Genomic DNA, 23,038 nt, shown 5'->3' with positions numbered 1-23,038 from the left:
GTCTTTCCATGCAGTTGGGCACAGTTGGTCTAGCTGACAGTCAGCAGGTGAGGTAAAAGATACAATAAAACATTTATCTCTCCTTGGACGGCAAGTTTAAGCACTTTACCAAGAGAAGCATTCCAGAGTGACACTAATGTTGTATCTAATTTTAAAGAAATTACCTCACAGTATAAGAGCAGGGCCATCTTCAGTGTTAAAAATATTCATCCAATGAACTATGAGAATGTGGTCTCAAATGCACCAATATTGGAGCTATTCACTTGGTACCAGAACACCAAAGTCTGTGAGGAAGAGGGAGACTACAGTAGCTTTAGGAACTCTGACTTAAGAAATCATTTAACCCTGCTCCCCACCTAAGTATATTGATAGCTACAAATCTTTTTTTTTTTCCTTTTACATACGTTAAATCATAGTTCAGACTTTGACCTCAGGGAGTTTGCATAGCTTGTAAGTTAGTAACTATCATATTCTTGTGTAGTCCTTAAGAAATAATATTAGAAAGTCTATATAGAATAGTTAAATGATTGTTTTAACTGTAGCTGTTTATTAAGTACCTTAAAATTGGTGTAAAATGGATTTTAAAATGTACAATTTGAAAATAAGTCAATATTAGCATTTCAGTTCATCAATCCTCTTGGAACATTTGAATGTTTAATTAATTCACTCTAATATATACTTTCAATGTTATTAGCCACTTTCATTTAAAGAGGGACACATAATAATAATAATGATTACCTAAATCTATATACCAAAACATATCTAATATGACTCGAAGTACTTAAAAACAATTTTATTTTTGATAAATTATATATAAATAAAAATAATCATGTATTTATAAATATATCAAGAAAACATATTGATATTTTCCCATTTAAATTCATTTTATTTGAAGCTGAGGGCAGAAATCAATACCATTTTTACTTGTAATACATTTACGTTTTGTGTAATCCACTGTGAGTGAATATGGTATACATAAAAAAAGATTTAGGGAGTTTTTCTAATCTAATTTTACACACAACTAATCTTCTTTCTGATATGTAACAGTTTAGGCCTGGTATCACTGTATCCAAGATCAATGTCAAAAATGCAATGTGGTCATAATTTGAAACGAGTTCTCTAACATTTTTTCACTCTCTAATATCTGTAAAAGATAACTGACTGGCTTCTTCCAGCCTGGGTTCCCTGAAATTTTCTTGATAAAAAGTATAACCTTTGTTATGTGCCTTCATCTTAATCTGAAAGCCATTTTAATAGTGTGTTTGCCCAAGATAAGATTCATAAACATGCAGGGCTTTTGTACACATTTATCTCACAATAAGTTTGCTCTGCCTCTATCACAGCCTAATATTTTTGAGAGCTGAAATACATTTGTTGGTGCTACATGAAAAAAAAATTTAAAAAGAAAAGCCCTTAAGCCATATAATAAATTGTAACACTTCAGTCATAGAATCAAACTGATACCCAAAACTGGTGCCAATCAAGACTTTATACTGAAATACTTAACAAAACCAACAACCACAACAGCAATAACAGAAGGAAATGAACTGTGACAGGAGGAATTGATCATATGTATATGTGTACAAGCTATTCCAAGCTAGACGTTTTCCAAGAAATTAAGGTCAATGGAATAGTTTTGGTCAAAGTGTCACGGCAATCCAATTGCTCTTTGTGGTGCTAACCAAGGTGCTGAAACTTGTGGTCATGCTTTGCCATCATCTTCTTTAGACTGGATGATGTCATTAGACACTTTAATTTCTATAGTCTCTGCATTTAGGACTTCTTTTCCATTGTCTTCTTTTAAAGGCAGTTTTCTGGAAATGAACAGAGAGATTACAAACTAAATTTCTAGATATAATTTAAAATATGTTTCTAACCATTTCAATTATTGAATTTCATTTTGCAATTGAAACACCCTATATTTTACAGAGAAAAATATAAGTTTATTCAAATAGTATTTTCTTCTTTGAAATTATAACATTTTTCCTTCCTAGTCCTTCCTGCTAGCATTCTAATATATTTTGAATTGTTATCCTTTAAATCCTTAGCCTCTTTATTTACATATGTTACATGCATATGTATATGTGTGTGTTTGAATTTAGAAATTGATAAACTAAATGCATGTTGCATGTAAGACAGACTTTGGAGGAACTAGAACCCAGAATAGTGTGGGTTGAATTGTAGCAGTCTCACATCCACATGTTAAAATCTTAGTTTTTAGTAACTCAAGAGCATGATTGCATTTGTACAGACGGCCATTAAATTAAGANTAGTTTGCATTTGCCATTACCATCATAAGAAACAATTTGTAAATATAGGTGAGCATAGCTGTTCATTGTGGATAACTTTGATTTTATAATTTAAGATTAAATTAAAAATAAATTGCCAGATGATGGTAGTCATCCTAAATCCTTTCACTCAAGAGGCAAAGGCATGAAAATCTCTTTGAGTTTGAGGCCAGCCGGGTCTACAGTGTGAGTTTTAGGACAGCTAAGGTGACACTGAGAAACCCTGTTACAAACTGCCTTAGCTCCCTCAAGAGAGATTTTTCTGATTCAGAGGTAGCAGAAAGAGAAAAAAAAAAAAAAAAAAAAAAACTGTGTGGTTTCAAAATGGCAGCTTCCTGGGCCATGCTAACAGCATGAACTCTGGCTCTTTCCAGAGGCTGAGCATTTGAATGGTGCTTGTGAGAAGTATATGGCAAGTTACTTGGTGGAAGCATAAGCCTACTAATTACTAGAGTTCATGTGGTAAGTGTGGCTCCCAGCTGGATGTCTCAGAGGCAGTGAATAGACCTCTGACATGTAGGGCTGGACAGAGCCAAAAGGCAAAACAGCCTTAGTGCTAGCCACACTGCTTTGCATTTTAAGAAATGTCCCAGTCAGAAAAGGATATACAATAAAGACAGATTCAGATTTTTTTAAAAAAAAAAAGACCTCTAGATGGATCACAATGTTGTATAAAAATAAGTAGGCTTGGGAGAGAGAAGGAAACGAATATAGGCAGTTTTAAAGGATGTAAATGGTTATAAAAATAAAACAGTCTTTAAAGAGACAAAGTACAAACAGTCGTAAATTAGAAGGACTAAAGAAAAATAAGCTATGCAAAGATGGAAATTACATAGCAAATCTGGATTACTCATATTACTTTGTTTTTCTTGAATTTTGACTGTGAAGGAACTAAGGACAGTGGGACATTTCATTGTATGGGCTGCTAAACTAAGCCAAAATATTTTAGAGGAATCTTGATGTCAAAATTTGGGTCTAAGGATATAGTGCTTTGGAAAAGAGGTTCTAATTTTGTTTCCACAGAAAATGAGAACCTGCGGATTCCTACCAAACTAATGTGTTTGATGGACCAAAACCTCTCAAAAGGTCTTCGTCAATTCTCAATTACTTCACCCAACAAAAAAAGAAGGAAGCAGTTTGGAGAGAATTATGATCAAATTCCCAAATTCTGTCTATAAATGTTTGTTTACATTTAAATGGTGATATGCTATAGAGATGGATACCTTGTATTGGCATAGATTTTGGTTTATTGATGCAAATTTAAGGCCAATTTTGTTATATGTATATTTCTGCTCTTAATTAAGGTATTGTGTTTGTGCAGCTCGTTTAAAATTGTAATGCATAATTAAGAAATACAGGTTAATAGATAGTCATCTATAATAGTCAAGTTTGTAGTTATGTCAGTTAGGTTTTCTAGATATATAGAAATATATTTGATTTAGATAGATATTCTATAAATCTTTCAGTAATCTTCAGAATATGGCATTTAAAATGTTTTAAGAGCATAAGACTTTCTATGACAATGCGACATATCTGGTACTGGCAACACCACTCTACTTCAAGAGGATGATGGGCATCAAAGAGGCTCCTTCCATAGTTTTTAGCCATTTGGGCAAGAAACTGCTCATGCTTGAACTTTTTGACTGGAGTTGCAGGACCCATAGTAAAATGACCACTGAAGCTTCCTAAAGAATGTGAGACAGTCCTTCAGGGTCCCTGCTTCATGAAAGAGTCTGAAAGACATTCTGCAGGACACAGAAAAAAGTGACTAACAAACTGCCAATATATACAGAGCTGTCTTTGAAATTTCCTGGTCCAAAGAAAGGTCTACCAGATACTATGAGCCTGTAGACTGAAGATGGATTCCTAGAAAAATGTTACAGAAGAACTTTGGGTGACTGTTCAGGTAGCAAGTTGTTTTTCTAAATTCTAAAGTTTTAGAAGTTGCTGAAACACACTCCTTTTACTTAGGTAATATTATATTCTTCTGTGGTCTTCGATGTAATTGAAGAATAGATAGTTATAATTATAGTTTTGCTTATTTATGATAAAAGATAAAGTATTTATATATATATATATACATATATACATATTAACTATTATTCTTGCTTGATAACTGTTTTGTTATATGTAGTTTTACTATGCTAAAGTTAAAACCTTCCTTTTTATTTAAACAGAATAGGGGAAATAGTGTGGGAAGTCCTTCTGTATATGTGTTGCTTTTTTGATTAATAAAGAAGCTGCTTTTGGACAACGGCTTAATAGAATATAGCCAGGATGGAAGAGATATATATATATAGAGAGAGTAGGTTGAGTCAGAGAGAAGCCATGTATCTGCCTGGAGGAGACAGACATGCCTGAATCCTGCTTGTAAACCACAGTCACATGGCAATACACAGATTTATCAAATAGGTTAATTTAAGATATAAGAGCTAGCTAAAAATACACTTAAGCTATTAGTCAAACAATACTGCAAATAATATAGTTTCTGTGTGTTTATTGTGGGAGTAGGCAGGACAGAAACCTCTGACAACAGTGGATAAATTTGATTTCATAATTTAAGTTTAAATTAAAATAAATTACCAGATGGTGGTAGTCATCCTTTAATCCTTGCATTTGAGAAGCAGAGGCATGAAGGTCTCTATGAGTTTGAGGCCAGCCCAGTCTACAGAGTAAGTTCCAGGATAGTTAAGGCTACACTGAAAAACACTGTCACAAACTACCTCCAAAATAAATAAATGAATACAATAAAATAATTAATTTTTTGAATTATTAAAAGCCTAAATCCTGACTTATGACCACTACTTGGTTTATCATCTCTAATAATTAGCACATGAGACTGACCTGAACTCTTTATATATGTGTCACAGTTGTGTAGCTTGGGCTGCTTGTGAGACTTCTAGCAGTGGAAGTAGGGGCTGCCACTAACAAGTTGACTGACTTTTACGAATCAGTTCCTCATACTGCATTGCCTTTCTCAGTCTTAAAACAATGGGAGGAGCTAAGTCTTATAGCAACTTGATATACCATGCTTCGTTGGTACTCATGAGAAGCCTGCCCCTTTCTGAACAGAAACAGAGTAAGAGTGGATGGGAGTCATTGTGCAGGAGTGGAAAGGGAATGGGAGGATAGGAGGAGAAAGAAACTGCATTCGAGATTTAAAATAGAATACATTTGATCAATAATAATAAAAATAATAACAAATAAGTGGGTGGCATGCCATTACAGTTAAAAATATTATTTAAGTCACCAATACCAATATTATTTTGAAATTAAAGGAAATTACTATTATTTATAAAGTTAATTCTTATATTTTATAATTATATATTTTTGGGCATTTTAGTATTATTTATATTTTTATTTTATAATATTAATGAGTATATTTTTGAGAGTTGTTTCTTACAATGAAACAATACCTGCTTTTTAAAAGATGTATTATTTATGTATATGAATGTTTGCCTACATATACATATGTGCACTGTATGTGTCCCTGGTATTTCTAGAGTCCAGAAGAATGTGTAAAGTTTCCTGAAATTGGAGTTGCAGATGGCTGTGAGGCATCATGTGGATACTATCTGGGAACTGAACATATGCCCTCTATAAGAGAAACAATTGATAGTAAACACTGAACCGTGTCTACAGTTTTCTTGTTTTTTTCAATGAAATTAAGATAGCATTATTAAATTTTAATTAGAGAATATTGAATGAAAATTCCCTTTATTTGTATTACAACATTCACTAGTTCAGTATTCCATCTTATGCATGCTACCTTGGGAACTAATACTTCCTTCTTTGACTTCCTTCTAAATGTTCACAAATATGATTTCAGCTGAACTTAGTCTACATGGTATATGGGAAAATTAATGTTGATACTTTAGTTCTTCTGAGTTCTCTTGCAATTTATGTTATATTATGAATAAGGAGAATAAACATTTTGTCATGAAAGTCCAAGCAATTATGCTAAAAGTAATCAATTTAATTCAGGGAGCAGTGAAGTAATTGATGAGAAGGGTGGATTGTCAGTCCAGAAAAAGAGTAAAGAGAGAAAGACTAAGGTACCCTTTGGTACTTGCCTGGCAGTGAATTCTATGAACAACAATACTAAATAACAACACTGCTAGTCAAGGCAGCATGACTGACTGCTAGAGTAAACCAAATACCCCCTTATTGTATTGGAGACCTGATGTGGGAGTGTCATATATCAATCTGTTGATTTCATTGGTTAAGTAATAAAGAAACTGCTTGGCCCTGATAGGTTAAAACATAGGTGGGAGGAGTAAACAGAACAGAATGCTGGGAGGAAGAGGAAGTGAGCTCAGAGGCCATGCTCCCCTCTCCCAGGCAGATGCAATGAAGCAAGCCACCAGGTTAGACATGCTTAATCTTTCCCAGTAAGACTGGTGCTACACAGATTACTAAAAGTGGGTTAGGCAAAATACGAGAATTAGCCCATAAGAGGCTAGAGCTAGTGGGCCAAGCAGTGTTTAAATGAATACAATTTGTGTGTTGTTATTTCTGGTGTAAAGCTAGCCAAGTGGAAGCTGGGCGGGACGAAAAGCAGGCCCACAGCTCTTACAACAGAGACCTGTTCCACAAAAAGGGTATCCATTCCTGATATTAAAAACTGGTTAAAAATAATGATTGAGAAGGTGTTAGGTACCAGATTTGACCTTATTACTATTGTTTGACTAAGTTGAAAAGTTTCCATACTTAATATTCATGCTTTTATACTTTGAAGAATGCTTCATTCAGTCTTAATCATTGTTCACATGTATGGTAGTTAATGCAGGGTCTCAGAGCTACTCAGATGCTTTCAATAAGTAATAGTTGAGAACTTGAGAACTAATAACTAAGGAGGACATTAAAACCAAACACTCAAATAACCATTGAACATACAGAAGATGGGTCAAATGAATGAGTCCGATAGAGAGGATTTTCATGAATTGTTTTCTTCTCGAACTTATTTTCATTGGTAACATGATCCAAATGAAGGCTAGCTGTCTAACCTTGACTAGTACAGTCTTAAACATATCAATAGCTTCTCGTGGATTAAAGGCGTGATTTACAAGGCCATATATTCTCTAGCTGAACAACTGACTACTAATGGATTATGGGGCAGGAGTAATCACTCCATTCTGTTGTAAACTCATTGATGAGTCTATCAAACTCCAAAGGATAGATAAACTCTTGGTCACAGAAGGCACATGTTAAATACTCTTTTAATCATGAAACAAAACAGTGCCAGATGTGAGAAAAGGAGTTGTCCAGAGGAGAGAGATTGACAGTTTGTGATAAGATGAGAGAGAGTAGAGAAAGGAGGGATTGGAATGCATGAAGTATGTTTATGAAATTACCAAAGAAGTTTAGTGACAGTAAAACAAGTTTAGTGACAGTATGTGAAATAAGAACTTCATTAACCTTCTAGTCATACTGCAATAGTTACCAATAGTCAGCATGGTAACTCATTTCCTGCCACATACATATTTCAGTAAAATTTATTTATAATTTAAAATATGATTTTTTCCACAAATTGTCAATTAGTGTTATAAAATCCAATTCTGCAACACATCTTTTTTATTGTTAGTATTTCGCATGAGAATGTAAATATATACTTTAAGGCTAAAATTTTATGATTTGATACAGAATTTTCAAGTGAAATATCTCAATAAAATGAACTTCCATAGCAAAATGATATATAATTTAAAATACAAAATAATTACATTAATAATGATATTTTAATTTAATGCTACAAATAACTAAAATGTTTTACACTTTACTGTTACTTGTCTGCAAATACAAGTATTTGGAGCTACATACTCAGGTTCTGTTAATGGTGTGGTTTCGTTTGGCTCATTCACTGGACTGCCATCTTCATGATTAGTGATTCTTTCATCCTCTGTTCTCATTTCCACTATTGGTTCTTTTGACCCATCTTTCCTAAAAAATAATATTAAGATATTTAATTCTTCAGTGTGTCAATTGCTCATTTGTTACACCATACACACACACACACACACACACAACACTTTTAAACTAACCCAACATAGTATATTTTCTTTTGAATTCATATTTCCACGATTTTTTACTATGTAACTGGAAATAAGTAATGCAGTCTCTTTTTATCATTACCGTTATATCTTTGTTACTGTTGCTTCCTGTTAGGAAAGGTAGTAAACATTTGTAAGTCTAGTGTCCAGAAACCAATTAGGAATATTGTAAATTTGAGGCCAGCTTTGACTATAGAGCAAGGCTATATTTCATAAAGATAAAAGAAAGAACATTATTTTGAAAAAATTAGCTTGCATTTTAAAATCTATGTTTTAAAAATTAAAATAACTTTTCTCTCCCCATCTCCCCTTACCTCCCCCCCCTCCCCCAAGATCAAACGGGATGTTTGGGATTAAGGAAGGTCGGATAGGGGAGCAGGGAAGCACACATCTTAATTAAGGGAGCCATCTTAGGGTTGGCAAGAGATTTGGTGCTCCCAGGTGCCCAGGGCGATGTCCCCAGTTAGTTCCTGGGGCAGCTGAGGACAGAGAACCTGAAATGACCCTATCCTATAGCCATACTGATTAATATCTTGCATATCACCATAGAACCTTCATCTGGTGATGGATGGAGATAGAGACAGAGATCCACACTGGAGCACCGGACTGAGCTCCCAATGTCCCAAGGAGGAGCAGAAGGAGGGAAAATATGAGCAAAGAAGTCAGGACCACGAGGGGTGCACCTACCCACGGAGACAGTGGGGCTGATCTATTGTGAGCTCACCAAGGCCAGCTGGACTACGACTGAAAAACCATGGGATAAAACCGGACTCTCTGAATATGGCGGACAATGAGGGCTGCTGAGAAGCCAAGGACAATGGCACTGGGTTTTGATCCTACTTCATGTTCTGGCTTTGGGGGAGCCTAGCCAGTTTGGATGTCCACCTTCCTAGACCAAGATGGAGCGGGGAGGACTTTGGACTTTCCACAGGGCAGGGAACCCTGACTGCCCCTCAGACTGGAGAGGGAGGGGGAGAGGAGTGGGGGGGAGGGGGAGAGGAGAGGGAGGCGGGGGGAAAAGGGAGACGGGGAGGGAAATGGGAGGCGGGGAGGAGGCGGAAATCTTTTTTTTTCAATAAAAAATTATATTTAAAAAAAATAAAAATAAAAAATAAAAATTAAAATAATTTATCGACAGCAATTTATAAATATTTTCTTGCCTAATTAGGAAAGAAAGTGAAAGATTTTAAAACAATTAAGAGAGGTATAGTAGCATTGGAGACAATCACTAGAAATATTCAGTTAAATGATCTTGGAAATAAAATATGCATGCCTTCCCAAAAATTGTAAGTTTATTTCATCAATAATATTCACCACATGTCTCTCTCTATATATAAAAATTATACACAGCAACAGCAAAACTAACAACAATCTTATTGATAGAGTTCACCAGACAAAGAGCAACAGGGAATTACTAGGGTGTAAACTACGAAGAAAGAAAGAGAAATTGTACAGTAAATTAATCCCACTCTTATTAATGTGTTACGTAAACTTTCAATCGAAACTAACTTCTGCCTATTGCCTTTTGTTTCAATCTAAAACTAAAGATATTATATTTGAAAGAAATGAAACTTTTCAAGTAATTAATTTATTTATTTATGACATGTTTTGTGAGAGGTGTGTGTGTTTTATAAATGTGTATGTATAGATGTGTGGGCACGTGTCTGTTGTGTGGATTTGTGGAGGATATATAAGATGATTTAATCTGAAATTCAAGAGACAGCCATAACAAAGCAAACTCGAAGATTAGCAAGGTAAGAAAAGCTTCAGTGAATAACAAAACCTTGTGTATGCATTAGTAATTATTAAATGTAACATTGCTGTATTGGTTTAATGATAACATGAAAATGTAGCACAATAGTAAACGCAAAAAAGGATCCATTCCTATGTGTCTAGCAGATATGGTTAAAAGATATTATGATTTGTAAGGAACACATGTCAATTTCATTTATCAATACTTGTGTAAACATAGGTGAAAAGTGAAATTACTGAAAAGAATCTGGATCTCACCATCAAGTCCATTAGAAGTTTAATTTAAAATAAGGAACATAGATAGCACTATTGTCAGGATTATAGAAAGCTACCTTAATGAATTTTTATAGATCAAAACTTCCAAAATAGAATCAAATGTAGGAAATTAAAGAATTTAAATAGATTAAATGTAAATGTGCATAGTTTTGAATGGCAATATTTGACATTCAAATGAATTAGGTAATCAGGAGAATAATTAAAGATTATATACAATAGATATGAATTATAAAGTAGCAGAAATAAAATGTAGAAAATGTTTTTGCTCTGTAGCATTTTGAACCTCAATTGAGAAAATGCAAAGTACATACTGTCCTGTAGTTATTTCTATAAAAAGTTTTATTAATTAACAATAGATGTGGAAAGGATCATTACTATGAACAGTGTTAAGTGAGGGACTAGCCTAGGAAACATAAGAAAGGAAGCTGAAAATATCAAAAAGAGAAAGTCTACAAACAGCATTCATCCATGGGGTCAGCTTCAGTTCTTTCCCCTAGGTTCCATGCTCTGTTTGAGTAACTAGCAGAATATGCATATGATTCTGATATACATCTAATCATATGCTATTATATACATAGTAAAACAGTACATAGTAGTTTATTTTCGAAATGATACTGAACAAGGACTAAGTTTAAAAAAAAAACATGTTTTAAGAGAATAAAATCCTACTATCAGGCAAACTAAATTAGTTAAATTTTATATCTGACTCTTACAAGGCTACAAGTGGGAAAAAATAGATAATATTAGATAATAAGAAGGAAACATTTTCTGAATAATCCCCAGAAGAAAATCAAGCTTAAGATGTAGTGGAGTGAGATAGTAATTTTATATAAGTACAAAACTGTCAAAGAATAAATTTAAAAATATTTAAAATATCCTGAAATGACCAAGCCCCAATGTAAGCATTCAATAAAAACTCCTAAAAATTATAGTGAGTGAAAGATGTACCAAGACACTACATACTGAAGCACACCTCCACATGAAGTTTTAAACCAGAAAAAAAAAAGCTAGTTGTGGAAAATTCAATTACTCGCAGTTGCCTGGGTTGGGATGTAGTGTAGCCTTGACTTGGAAAGAGCATAGGTCAAATTCTTGTAGAAGATTTCACAGTCTTGCTCCTTAGAAAGAATTTGTCAAAGATTTATTCATATTTGTGAGAATGCATCAGATAGAATATTCTCCATGTATATTTGTATGTACATATATTATACAGATTGAAGGCCTGCCCAGAGAGTAATATTTGCACTGTATTCTAGTTAAACACCCGATGTGGCTTAGAAAAAAGGGTCCAACAAAGCACACAAGATGAACCTGTGCTTCACTCATGGGAGAGAGTACTGGTATACTCACAGGTACGCCGCCTTTCCTTCTTCAAGTTCTTTACTTTTTCCACTGGAGCCACTTTTCTTCCCACACATTCTCCTAGTAATGCACATTAGTAACCCACATTGTCGAATGAAGAAGCAGCTGACATCTGTTATCACAAGGATTAGCAAGAGGGCAGCGACTCCGAGGCCAATAATGGCTCCTAGCCCAAGACCATTAAAAAGTGTGTCTTAAAAAAGAAAAAAAAAAAAAAACAAGCCTCATAAAACATCAAAATACACAATATGAACAACTATTCTTAAAGTAACTCCTAATAAGACTCTAATATACTCAAATATAGATGAAGGAAATAGTGGGGACTCACAGGTGTCAATAACTAGATTATTGGGACCTCTTGTCTGTCTAATAATCATATTTTATTACTGATTATAAGAAATAATGTTAAAAAGTTAAATATTTTTCAAATTATCTTTAAAAAGAAGATAAATAACTTCTATTCAACGTAGTCTTCAATTCATTTTAGGGAAGTAATGAATTTTATCATATCACAAACCATGCTTGACCAAAGTATTTTTATAGGTAATCATACTGTTAAAAAAACTATATGACTTTTAGCCGGGCGGCGGTGGCGCACGCCTTTAATCCTAGCACTTGGGAGGCAGAGGCAGGCGGATCTCTGTGAGTTCGAGACCAGCCCGGTCTACAAGAGCTAGTTCCAGGACAGGCTCCAAAACCACAGAGAAACCCTGTCTCGAAAAAACGAACAAAAACAAACAAACAAACAAACAAAAAAACGATATGACTTTTATTAGAGAAGGGTTATACAAGTGTTTAGTATGATGATATTTTGGCATTCGAACTAAAACTTAAATTGGATGGCTCCAAGGACTTGGCTTTGACAGAGGTGACAGATTCTTAAATTCCTGCAAAGGATAATTTTGAAATCATTACTTAAAAAACAAGTGGTTGCTTTTGTTTTGCAGGTAATATTTTAACAGATTAAAAGCATTATACAGGTATGATATTTAAGATACTTTATTAGTTGTTATATTAATAGGGTACATTATAACCAAATACATTCGGTAGGTACATTTCTTAGATGAGCCTATTTTCCTTGGTATTTGTTTATGGGTAGTACCGAGTGTTAGGCAGACTGTACCTGTGAAGAGGTGTCTGGGATGAGGAGGGGACAAAAAAGTAGAAATATTGAGAGTCCTATGTCTGTAGTTGAGTATGACAAGATTACACAGTCCTAACAGTGTAAGGAAAATAAGTACTATAGAGAATAAATTGAATATTGTATTACCTAGAGGAAAAGGAGGTGGTGTAATGGCTCCATACACTTGTCACTATGAATAGCAATATATTCTAAGAGCTGTAGGACACTCTTAAATTGTACAGCTCTTTAATGATAAAATATATTTATTATCAAAAATAAAAAATGGTCCTTTCATAATTAATAAGGAACCAAAAAAAAGATATATATTATTTTATCCTACATACATAGATGTATAGATCATGCTTAAAACTAAAGGTTTATCTTTAAATCCTATGTAAGCTCCATGGATTGCTTGCTGTACATGATCGAGAAACCAAATTTTCAAAAACTGTGTTGAAAAGAAATTACAAATGAGGTGAGACTTTATACTTCACTTAAATTCCTCTCATAGTTAAACAAAGCACATGACAATAAATTCTACAAATCAGTGTTACTCTGCCTGCTGAAAGACAAATCTCACATATGTCTGTTCTAATGATAAATCACTGCTTTGTCCTACAATCCAAAGCATCAGAAGACAGAAAATCCATGTTCAAAGCACAATTGTATTACATAGATATAAAGCTCTATCTCCTTTTTCCAATCCTAGGATTCCTCCTTATTTAAATGAGCACAGTTATGCAAACAAACACTAGACAGCAGCAAAAAGGCATGTGGGAGGATGCTGTGTCTGATAATGAACTTAAGCGTCCTCGTGTGAAGATTCAACAAGAATCATCTTTTACTCTCATTGCTTCCATATTATCCTTTAAACAAATTGTTAAACCACATTGCCAATATTTAAACATGAAGCTAAGCTGCAAAGGTGTCTCTGTTCATCTCAAGCAATGGGCAGGCAGAATCTCTTATTAAATATTGATTACTCTTTAGAAAACAAATTTTACAACATAACCAAGGAAGCCTAGTTAGCTTTGCAATAATGAATATTTTGTGTATAATATTTTGGGAGTTTTATAGGTGTATTGATAGCCATTTCTATCTTTAGAAAAATGTTATTTGTAAAATGTTTTATATAATTTATAATAATGATAACTGATGTCAAAATAGTTTTAATTTCCCAGAAAAACAAAATTAAACACTTTAAATATGAGATTAAATATACAATATTAGAATTATTTTCATGTAAAAGCAAAATAAATTTTGCTACCAAGATGATAAAAAAATGTTTATATTTTAAATATTTAGTTTCTATTTTTCTTCTTTTATTATGAACTAACATATACATTTAAATGCTTAAATTTTTCATACATAACATTGTATAACAGTGATTATGAAGACTACATCTTCATTTTCCTGAAACTAATTTACTTTGGTACAACACTTTATTTATAACTTGGATTTGCAGACCTACATTTACATACATATATTTATCATAATATTTTGATTCAAAGTCTAACATGAATTTGAAAGGCATAAAAAATTTATTGTATAAGTTAGCAGTGTAATTTAATTGTTTTGAAAACTGGAATGTAACACAAAGCCATCAATTCAAGTATTTGAAATTCATATTTGCACTCACTTTTATAATACTTATTGTGACATGTTACAATTTCATGAAAAATTTATAACATAGGAAAGCAATGTTTTTATATTTCTACCTTATTTGAACGAAAACTGAGGTCCGAGGAAATCTTTGACGTTGAACAAAAATATTGTAGAATAAAGACACCTTTAACCCAAGGTGTTCTACAAATAGTTACAAATACTACCAACATAGTAGATTTCACCACATAAAGATATAGAAAATATTTAATGCATTTTACTTTATCATTAATCGAATAAAAACAATTTAATGGCTAGTAGGGTCAAATGAAGAATATAAATTACATAATACATTTCTGTCAAAAGCATTTTTATATTGATCTTTCACATTATTCTATAAAAATTAATTTTTGTTAGAAATGTACACAATCAAAATGTTAATTATAGAGCATTAAGTTGCTATATTGGCTTATGTTTACTTCTCAAATCTAATGAAAGAACTACTGAGCAGTTTCTGTATTCCATTTCTCAGATCCATTGCTGAGAAACTCCAACTCCAATAAATTTAGAAATTAGATACCCAAGTTTCTCAAGTAATTACAAATTTGTGTTCTTGCTTCAAACAAATCACAAGTCAAAGCACTAAAATAGAAAAAGGGAGTTAAATTCAAATTTGTTTTATACATGTCATATATTCCTATTATAAAAGACATGCACTACTGAAACAGTGAATTATTTTATATCAAATTTATTATCATTGATATATGTATATTAGTTTTAAAAAAACACTGTTCTAAAAGATTCAGAGTATCCTTACTTTTGACTTTTTATTTTAGAACTTAAATGCTATTCTATTTATTTGTGTAAATTTATTTTGCCCTAAGTTTATTAAATTTTTTTCAGGACTTGGCAAGCCTTGATAATGACATAGTGAACAAGTTCTAAGTTTTATTTTAGATATTCATTATTAATTTCATTAAAATTTTCTCAGTGCTGTAAAAAAAAAAGTAGGTTACAAGTACAGAAAACAGGGCAGATACTCAAAAAATTTAGGTTTTCATTGTGTTAATACACAACTATACTCTTTGTTCTCACATTAGAGATGGGTCTTTATAATTCCTTGGTATATGCTGCTGATTAAACAAGGTAGGACAACACACTTTTAAATATCAATTGATAACTTCACTATCAACGTATACAGATACACATATATCTCTGCTCCATGCAGAAGAGGTTGCAAACATAAATGTGATGTGCATGTGTCTTGTATCTCAATGGAATTTTGTCTATTGGAGAATAAAGAAGGAATATCTAAGTTTTTATTATGTCCAACAGAAGTAAATTTAGTGTTGATTTTTGAGCAATTCTGAATTAAAAATTTAAATTAATTGATGGTGCTTTAATATTCTTTTAAAAACACGATCATTGAACCTCAAATGTTTGAGAATGTCTTGTGTAACAAAAGAAATTTGAAATATGGATACAATGCAATAAAGGATACACATAAATATTAACTGTTCTGGAAATGTTTTAGAAAGTATATGCTGGAAAAGAGAAGCAGGGAAGAGAGAAAAATGCATAGCTCAATAAAAACAATAAAAAGTAAAAATAAAAATAAAGATATATCTCATAACGCATATTCAAATGTATCTTCCTTAATTGTTATTTGTATAAAAGAAAGGCTCAATTAACTCAAATTTAAATTCTATGAGAATTGCATATTAGAATCTTAGGGATGAGATGTGTTAAAGAAACAGAGACTGGCATATAGCCTCTAGCAACAGGCTTCTTTCAAGAAGAGTTTCATCACTTCTGTTCCACATTGCATGGCTGTGACCAAGAAGCATTGCAGAAATGAAGAAGCCTAATTTCAGGGCACCAATAAAGAGATACAAGAAAATCATTCAAGGTTGTAGAAAAAGGAGATGTCCTACTGCACTATAGGCAGACATGGATGTTAGAATCTCCAGAGAATAAGCAGGCAGAAGATGTATAATAAACATGAAGATTGCTGAAAAACATCCAAGATTTAAGGGCAAACAAAATACATACTTTTGTTAAGAAGGAAAAAAAAATGTCTGGATTCTGAGGAAAGATCCATGTGTGCTGTGTAAAGAGCTCTCAGCTTCCAGTGAGAAAAAAATGACAACCATAAAGTAAAAATCAGAAAAAAAAAGGCTCAGAAAGTCTGCCCTTATTTTCAGCAGGAATATTTTTTAAATGATCAAAAGCTGGACTGAATATTCCATAAAAAGATATCTACATAATAGCAATAGTGGGAGGAGACTGGAAAAACTGAAGGGATTATGGCACTCAAAAAGAAATTGCCTAGGAGAGCGATCTTGTAGATTCAACCAATCAGGCAAACAAAAGCTACTCCAGCTATGATCCAAGAATTTTGTTCAGGGACCACGCAGAAACCGTAGGAATTGGCAACATTTCAATATGAACTTTTTACACATATAAGGATGAAAATAACAGAACCACTGTTTTCAAGCACAAGCAAGACATAGTACAATCAGAGTGTGAGGAAAGGTTTTGAGAGGTTATGACACACAGTTCTGAAGACGAAGCAAAGTCACAGTAGGTACCCGCTATTTCAGAGATACCAGAGTTATGAGACATCTACTAAGAAAAACTGAAAGAAGTGTAGGAAGCCACAGAGAGAACATCTGTGGTGCAAACAGCAGACCGGGAACCCAAGTTGTTTGCCAAATGGTTTTGTCACTAAACTCAGATGCTAGGAATAGAGTTAAAGGATTTAGTTTAATTTTTTCTGCTTCATTTTGGTGTTGCTTTTGCTTTTGTCGAGTCATTCCTTGCTATTCCTCTAATTTATACTTTTGCTATGGGAATGTTTATCCTGTGCCATTATACGCCCAAACCATTCAACTTATGTGTCAATGTTGTAAGGACTTTCTTGTGTCTCAAAAGACACTTCTGACTTTGTAATTTAGAGGATTGGTGGTGCATGATCCGGGTGCTTTGTAAGTTGGACTGAATGCACTTAGTAGCCAGAGAAGGCCATAGTTTATGGAGTCCAAGAGTATAATGGTGTTTGAAGTGAAAAGGCTCATGTTTGAACACAGCTGGAGGCACTTTGGGGGATGATTTTGGAGATATTAGAAGGTAATGGTTAGCTTGGGTTAACCAGTTACATTTCTTGTTCTTTCCATCCTTTCTGTAACTGTAATCTCACCAGGTGGTGTACTGTTGCCATGTTTCTGTAATATGGACTAAGTCACCTAAAACTGTACACCAAAATATAACCTTACTCTCTTATTGGTATGTTAGAAAAACTCTGACAAAAGGAAATAAAACACCAAAGAAAAGAAAGATCTGAATAATAAAAGCTTTATAATACTGTAGGATGAAATTGAAAAAGACACAAAATAAGGTACAATTGTTTATACTATAAATTAGAAAAAAAATAATATTGTGAAAGTGACTGTGTTGGGACTAATGAGTCCTGGCCTTCAGCTGCTCTTCCCTGCTAGAACCTTCTAATTGAAGTTACTAGAAGCCCTGCCTAGCTTAGAGGATCAGAGGATGGGATTTTCACCTGTTGGCCATTGACTGCAGTGTATTTAAGCCTCCATGGTGCTATTAAAGAGGGGTTTTTGGTACCAGTGTTGAAAGGTCTTTTTGTTGGTCTGTGTTCTCAACCTCCAGCCCCTAGCTCAAAGCTCGCGAAGTGGGGTCTAGCGCATAGAACACAGACCAGGCTGCGTTGCGCGGCAGACTGTGTCACCAGAAAAGGTCTATTAACTCAACACAATCACATATGAAATTTCAAATTCACTCTTCACAGAAACAACTAGCAAACACCTTTAAAATCCATATAGAAGGATAAAAGTCTCTGAAAGACAAACTAACATGCTCCACAATTCATGTTCTCTGGATTCTTTCTAAATCCATAATGTCATGAATGTGTATACAATAAAATCTGGGAGTAAAATGGTCTGAGATAAGGAAGGGGTTTAATGATGAGGGTATGGAAAGAGGGTTAGTAGAAGAACACTGAGGAAGTTTAGAATATGTTCAATATATGATAATTATTTTATGACAATAACAGGAATAAATTAAATGAATAACAGTGGAAAATAAAGTTTAAATATTTTATCTTGAAATTATAAAATATAGTCATCAGATATACTACTCATAAATCACTTAAACTTTTTACACAGAGATACTTGTTTTGTATATGAATGGACCTTATTACTTCTATTAGAAACTTTAGTTAGTTTTTCATCTTTCCTTTATTCATAATTATACTTAAGAGACTACTGATTTGAAAGTACATAACTTTAAAATCACAGAAGCAAGCTGGTATGTTTGTTAATTGTTATAGTTGAACACTTTTGTTAAACTACTAAGTGTTGCTTCTTACATGTTACAATATGTGGTCAGTTAATTTTGTTCTAATTATATATTAAGATTATAAAATTATATGAAGTCTGGGAAGCTTAGAACCCCCATGAGCATATTTAGTACACCCCTTATATTAAATATATTTTGTGTAAAACATTCCTCTAAATTTATATCTCTCTATGTGCGGATTCGAAAAGCTCTTAAATTTGAACACAGTTTCTGTGTGCAGTTAACTAACGTGAATTCACAAGTGATCAGTGGTCATAGAATGAATGTCAGTGAAGTACTCAACCACAAATGGGACATCTACATCAACTCCCTGAACACACAAAACTCAGAGAGCATCACATATGAGATGAAAAGTTTGGTACAGCCAGAAATTATGGAAATTTGGGATGGAATATTGTTGTCTGGATAGGATAGGTCCAATGCAACCATGAAATCACAGTAGCTATGATGAAAGGTGCAAGTCCGTCTATCAAGTCAGTTACTCTTGCATGTAAGTGAAAGGATTTGAGGACTCTGCACCTATAACTGAGGAGATACTGACAATTGATGACTTCCGAGGAACAGATAATGTGTTTAATTTAACGATGTGACTCCTAGTTGGTCGGCCATGCTCCAGTGGATGGCCCTACATCCTGGGCAGTAAAAAGAGAACTCGTGAGTATTTAAAATAAAAATGAAAATGTAGGACATGAGGTTGAGGGTTATAGAGAGGAGAAGTTTGAGCTGAAAGGTGGAGTAGAGTGTATGAAATAAACAACACATTGTGTAAAAATCCTAATGACAATACTATATAATATTAAATTGTGATCAGGCATTGTCTTAGTTTGTATTATCTTGCCGTGAAAAGACACCATGACGAAGGCAATTCATTTAACTGGGAGAATTGCTCACAGTCTTCAGAGGCTTAGTGTCTTATTATCATAGTGGGAAGCACAGCAGATTTCAGGCAGACAAGGTGCTAGAGAGGTAGCTGTCAGTTCTACATCCTGTTCTGCAGGCACCAGGAAGAGACTGCCCTGGCATGGACATTTAGAACCTGAAAGTGTATCCTAGTAACTCACTCCTGCATCATAGCCACACCTCCTAAACCTTCCAATACTTTCAAACAGTTACACTCATTGGTATTATTGGTAAATATTATGATTGCACGGGTGTCATTCAGAATTCAGCTTGCTCATGGCCTGCCCTGAATGGATAAATCTATTCTATTGTAATTCATATTAATTTTAATCTGAAACAAATATCTGATCAACTGCAGTTTCACTGTCCAGTTGATGCTTTATATTGCATTGAATAGGAGGCCAATGAATGTTTCACCAATGAAGATGCATTGAAAGATTATAATCTGCCGCGCACTGCCCCCCCTCCCCCCCACCGTCTGCACTCTATGCGCTAGAACCCAATTTGCGAGCTTCGGACAAGGGGCTGGAGGTTGAGGAAACACACGCAGAGACAGACCGATACCCGACCTTCAATCACTGGTAAAAAAAAGTCCCCTTTAATAGCACCATGGAGGCTTAAATACCCTGCAGTCAATGGCCAACAGGTGAAAATCCCATCCTCTGATCCTCTAGGCTAGGCACAGCTTCTATTAACTTCAATTAGAAGGCTCTAGACAGGGAAGAGCAGCTAAAGGTCAGGACTCAATTGGTCCCAACATCATCCATTGAAATTGTGAATTGAAGAAAAAAAAAACTTGTCTACAACACAATGATTGAAATTAGTATATATCTTCCTCTGGACCACTTTTCAATTACTTCCCTGATATGTTAGGTAGAGAAGTAAATTCAGTATATCTCAGATCTATAATTACATTTTTCATGCTTAGTTTTAGTGAAACTGACACTTTTATTTCTATTTTATTATTTTGTTTGAGAACTTCAATCAAGTCACATAATGAATAGAAAACAATATGAAAATAAACAACTACTAAAAAGGAAAAAAAATTAAAGATTGTGCTTGCCTTACAAAGTATTTACTATTAGCTTTTACTTCTGTTTTATTTTATGTGAATAGGTATTGTGCCTGCATATATGTCTGTACACCATTTGCATGTATGGTATGCTGGGAAACTAGAAAAGGGCATCAAATCCCTTGGTGCTCGAGTTAGGATAATTGTGACTCACCACATAGGTACTTGGAATGGAACTCAGGTCCTCTGAAAGAATAGCTACCTATGTAAACCACTGATCCATATTTCTAGCCCTTGCTTTGTATTTTAATATTTATTATGTTCTTTTTTGTACAATTGATTCTGTCTATGATATTCTTTTGAATAAAATATATATTCTTTTGAAGAAAATATATTTACTCTCATGACAAAATATTTATTGAAAACTTTTCAAGTACACTTCAATTAAAATCAATCTGATATAAAACTGCTTATATTGCTAACTAGCTCAAGTTGTGTTGATATAGTATGTAATACCTTGTGTTATGATTATGCATCCTTTGGGTATATACCCAAAAGTGGTATCACTGGATCACAATCATACAATAAAGATATGTGCTCAACTATGTTCATAGCATCATTATTTATCATAGCCAGAACCTGGAAACAACTTAAGTGCTCTTCGACTGAAGAATGGATGAGGGAAATGTGCTACATTTACACAATGGAGTACTACACAGAGGAAAAAATTATGATATCTTGAAATGTATGGGCAAAAGATTTACCTAAAAAAGTCAAATTGAGGGAGGTAACCCAGACCCAGAAAGACAAATATCATAAGTGGGTTTTAGACATAAAGCACAGAAAAACTAGCCGAAATTTCAAAATCCTAGAGAATCTAGACAACAAAGAGGGCCCTAAAAGAAAGATACATGGATCTAAAGCTTTGCAATAATGATCTTTTCTCAAATGATATTATGAAGCCACTGAATACACCCAGTTAGGGAGGTAAGAACTACCATAAAGCAGGAGAGCATGTGCAGTCTTAGATATAACACTGTCCATACTCCCCCCTTTTCCCATGTTGTCTGCTTTTTTACAATCCTTGCAGTCATGAGAATACCCAGGTTGATCTTTCCATGTGGGAGATGGGGAATGTGACACAAAGCCTCATGTCTTAATGTTTGTTGAAATTAACTGGCAAATTCTGTGAAATGATATGGTACGCATATCTATACTGATGAATAAGTATTATGTATGTGTATAGTGAAGAATACTTGATTAAGAATATACTTTTGAGTAGTTCTTGAGACACATCATATAAATCATGTCATTTAAATATTTGATCAACCTAACTTAAGGTTTGGTATTTATCTATTTTCAAAAGTACTATGCAAAACATGATTAACGTAGGAGGTCACAATGCCATTTTCTTTATTATATCTGTACTTTGAAACCTGAAGCAGGAGGAAGGTTTTAATTTGAGTTCTGTCTGAACTACTCGTAATTGCTTATCTTGAAAAGAACTACCTTTCTCATAGAACTTAAAATTTTAATACAGGCTTCTTAGAAATTTTAAAGGAAATTTGTCAAATTCTTAGGATTGTTATTTTAACATAATTAAAGGTGAATGGAACAAAATATGGCAATTTAAACAACAATGAACACATTAATTCCAAATAGTAAACAACATTTGCTGGTGTAACTGTTCATGTTACTGGATATGATATGAATATCTCAAGGGCTTGCAGTACAAAAATCTATTCTGATAACTACATCAAATAGCAGAACTTTGTAATTTTGTTGAATATGTGTCCATTTAATTAAAAGATCTTCTAAATTTTTACAAAGGCCACAGAAGAAATTATTACATATCTTATGAGTATCTATATAGAGTGATATTTTTACACTGATTTTTACATGTTCCATTCTCTTTGTGTATTATTAAAATGTGATGTTATACATTTAGGTTGTATGATAGCTGTGCCTTTTTTCCATTAGAAAATGAAGGTTTTCACTGATACAAGAAAAAATAAATATCTCTATATCTGAGGCTTGGGAGAGGGTTCAAAGGTTGTGAGTGTGTATTGCTCTTAGAAAGGACCCCAGACAAACTCACAGTGTCCATGTGGCTACACATAATCGTCTACAGTTTAAGTTCCAAGTGATCTCATGTGCTCTACTCTCCACTGCAGGCACGAAGAGCACACATACATATATGTAGGCAAAGTATTCATACACATAACCTAAAAATGAACAAATATAAATCTCCAGATGTGTACAAATTGATCAGCAAAGTGTAAATTGTGAAACCTAA

At 33.6% G+C, this 23,038-nt stretch overlaps 1 protein-coding gene across 1 annotated transcript in view; it reads right to left on the bottom strand.

Moving 5' to 3' along the window:
- Positions 1-865: 865 nt before the first annotated feature.
- The window catches only part of Ncam2 (neural cell adhesion molecule 2), a 390,522-nt gene continuing 368,349 nt past the window's right edge, over positions 866-23,038 (bottom strand). The window contains exons 15-17 of the mRNA XM_050163353.1: positions 11,714-11,918; positions 8,106-8,225; positions 866-1,814 (exon numbers count right to left, since the gene is read on the bottom strand). Of these exons, the coding sequence (XP_050019310.1) occupies positions 1,703-1,814; positions 8,106-8,225; positions 11,714-11,918 (437 nt within the window). The 3' untranslated portion in view covers positions 866-1,702. The remainder of the gene's footprint in view (positions 1,815-8,105; positions 8,226-11,713; positions 11,919-23,038) is intronic.

The sequence above is a fragment of the Alexandromys fortis genome, unplaced genomic scaffold, assembly GCF_014885135.2.
Source record: "Alexandromys fortis isolate MF-2015 unplaced genomic scaffold, M_Fortis_MF-2015_v1.1 scaffold_129, whole genome shotgun sequence".
Taxonomy (NCBI): domain Eukaryota; kingdom Metazoa; phylum Chordata; class Mammalia; order Rodentia; family Cricetidae; genus Alexandromys; species Alexandromys fortis.
This window is presented reverse-complemented; position numbering and strand designations above follow the sequence as displayed.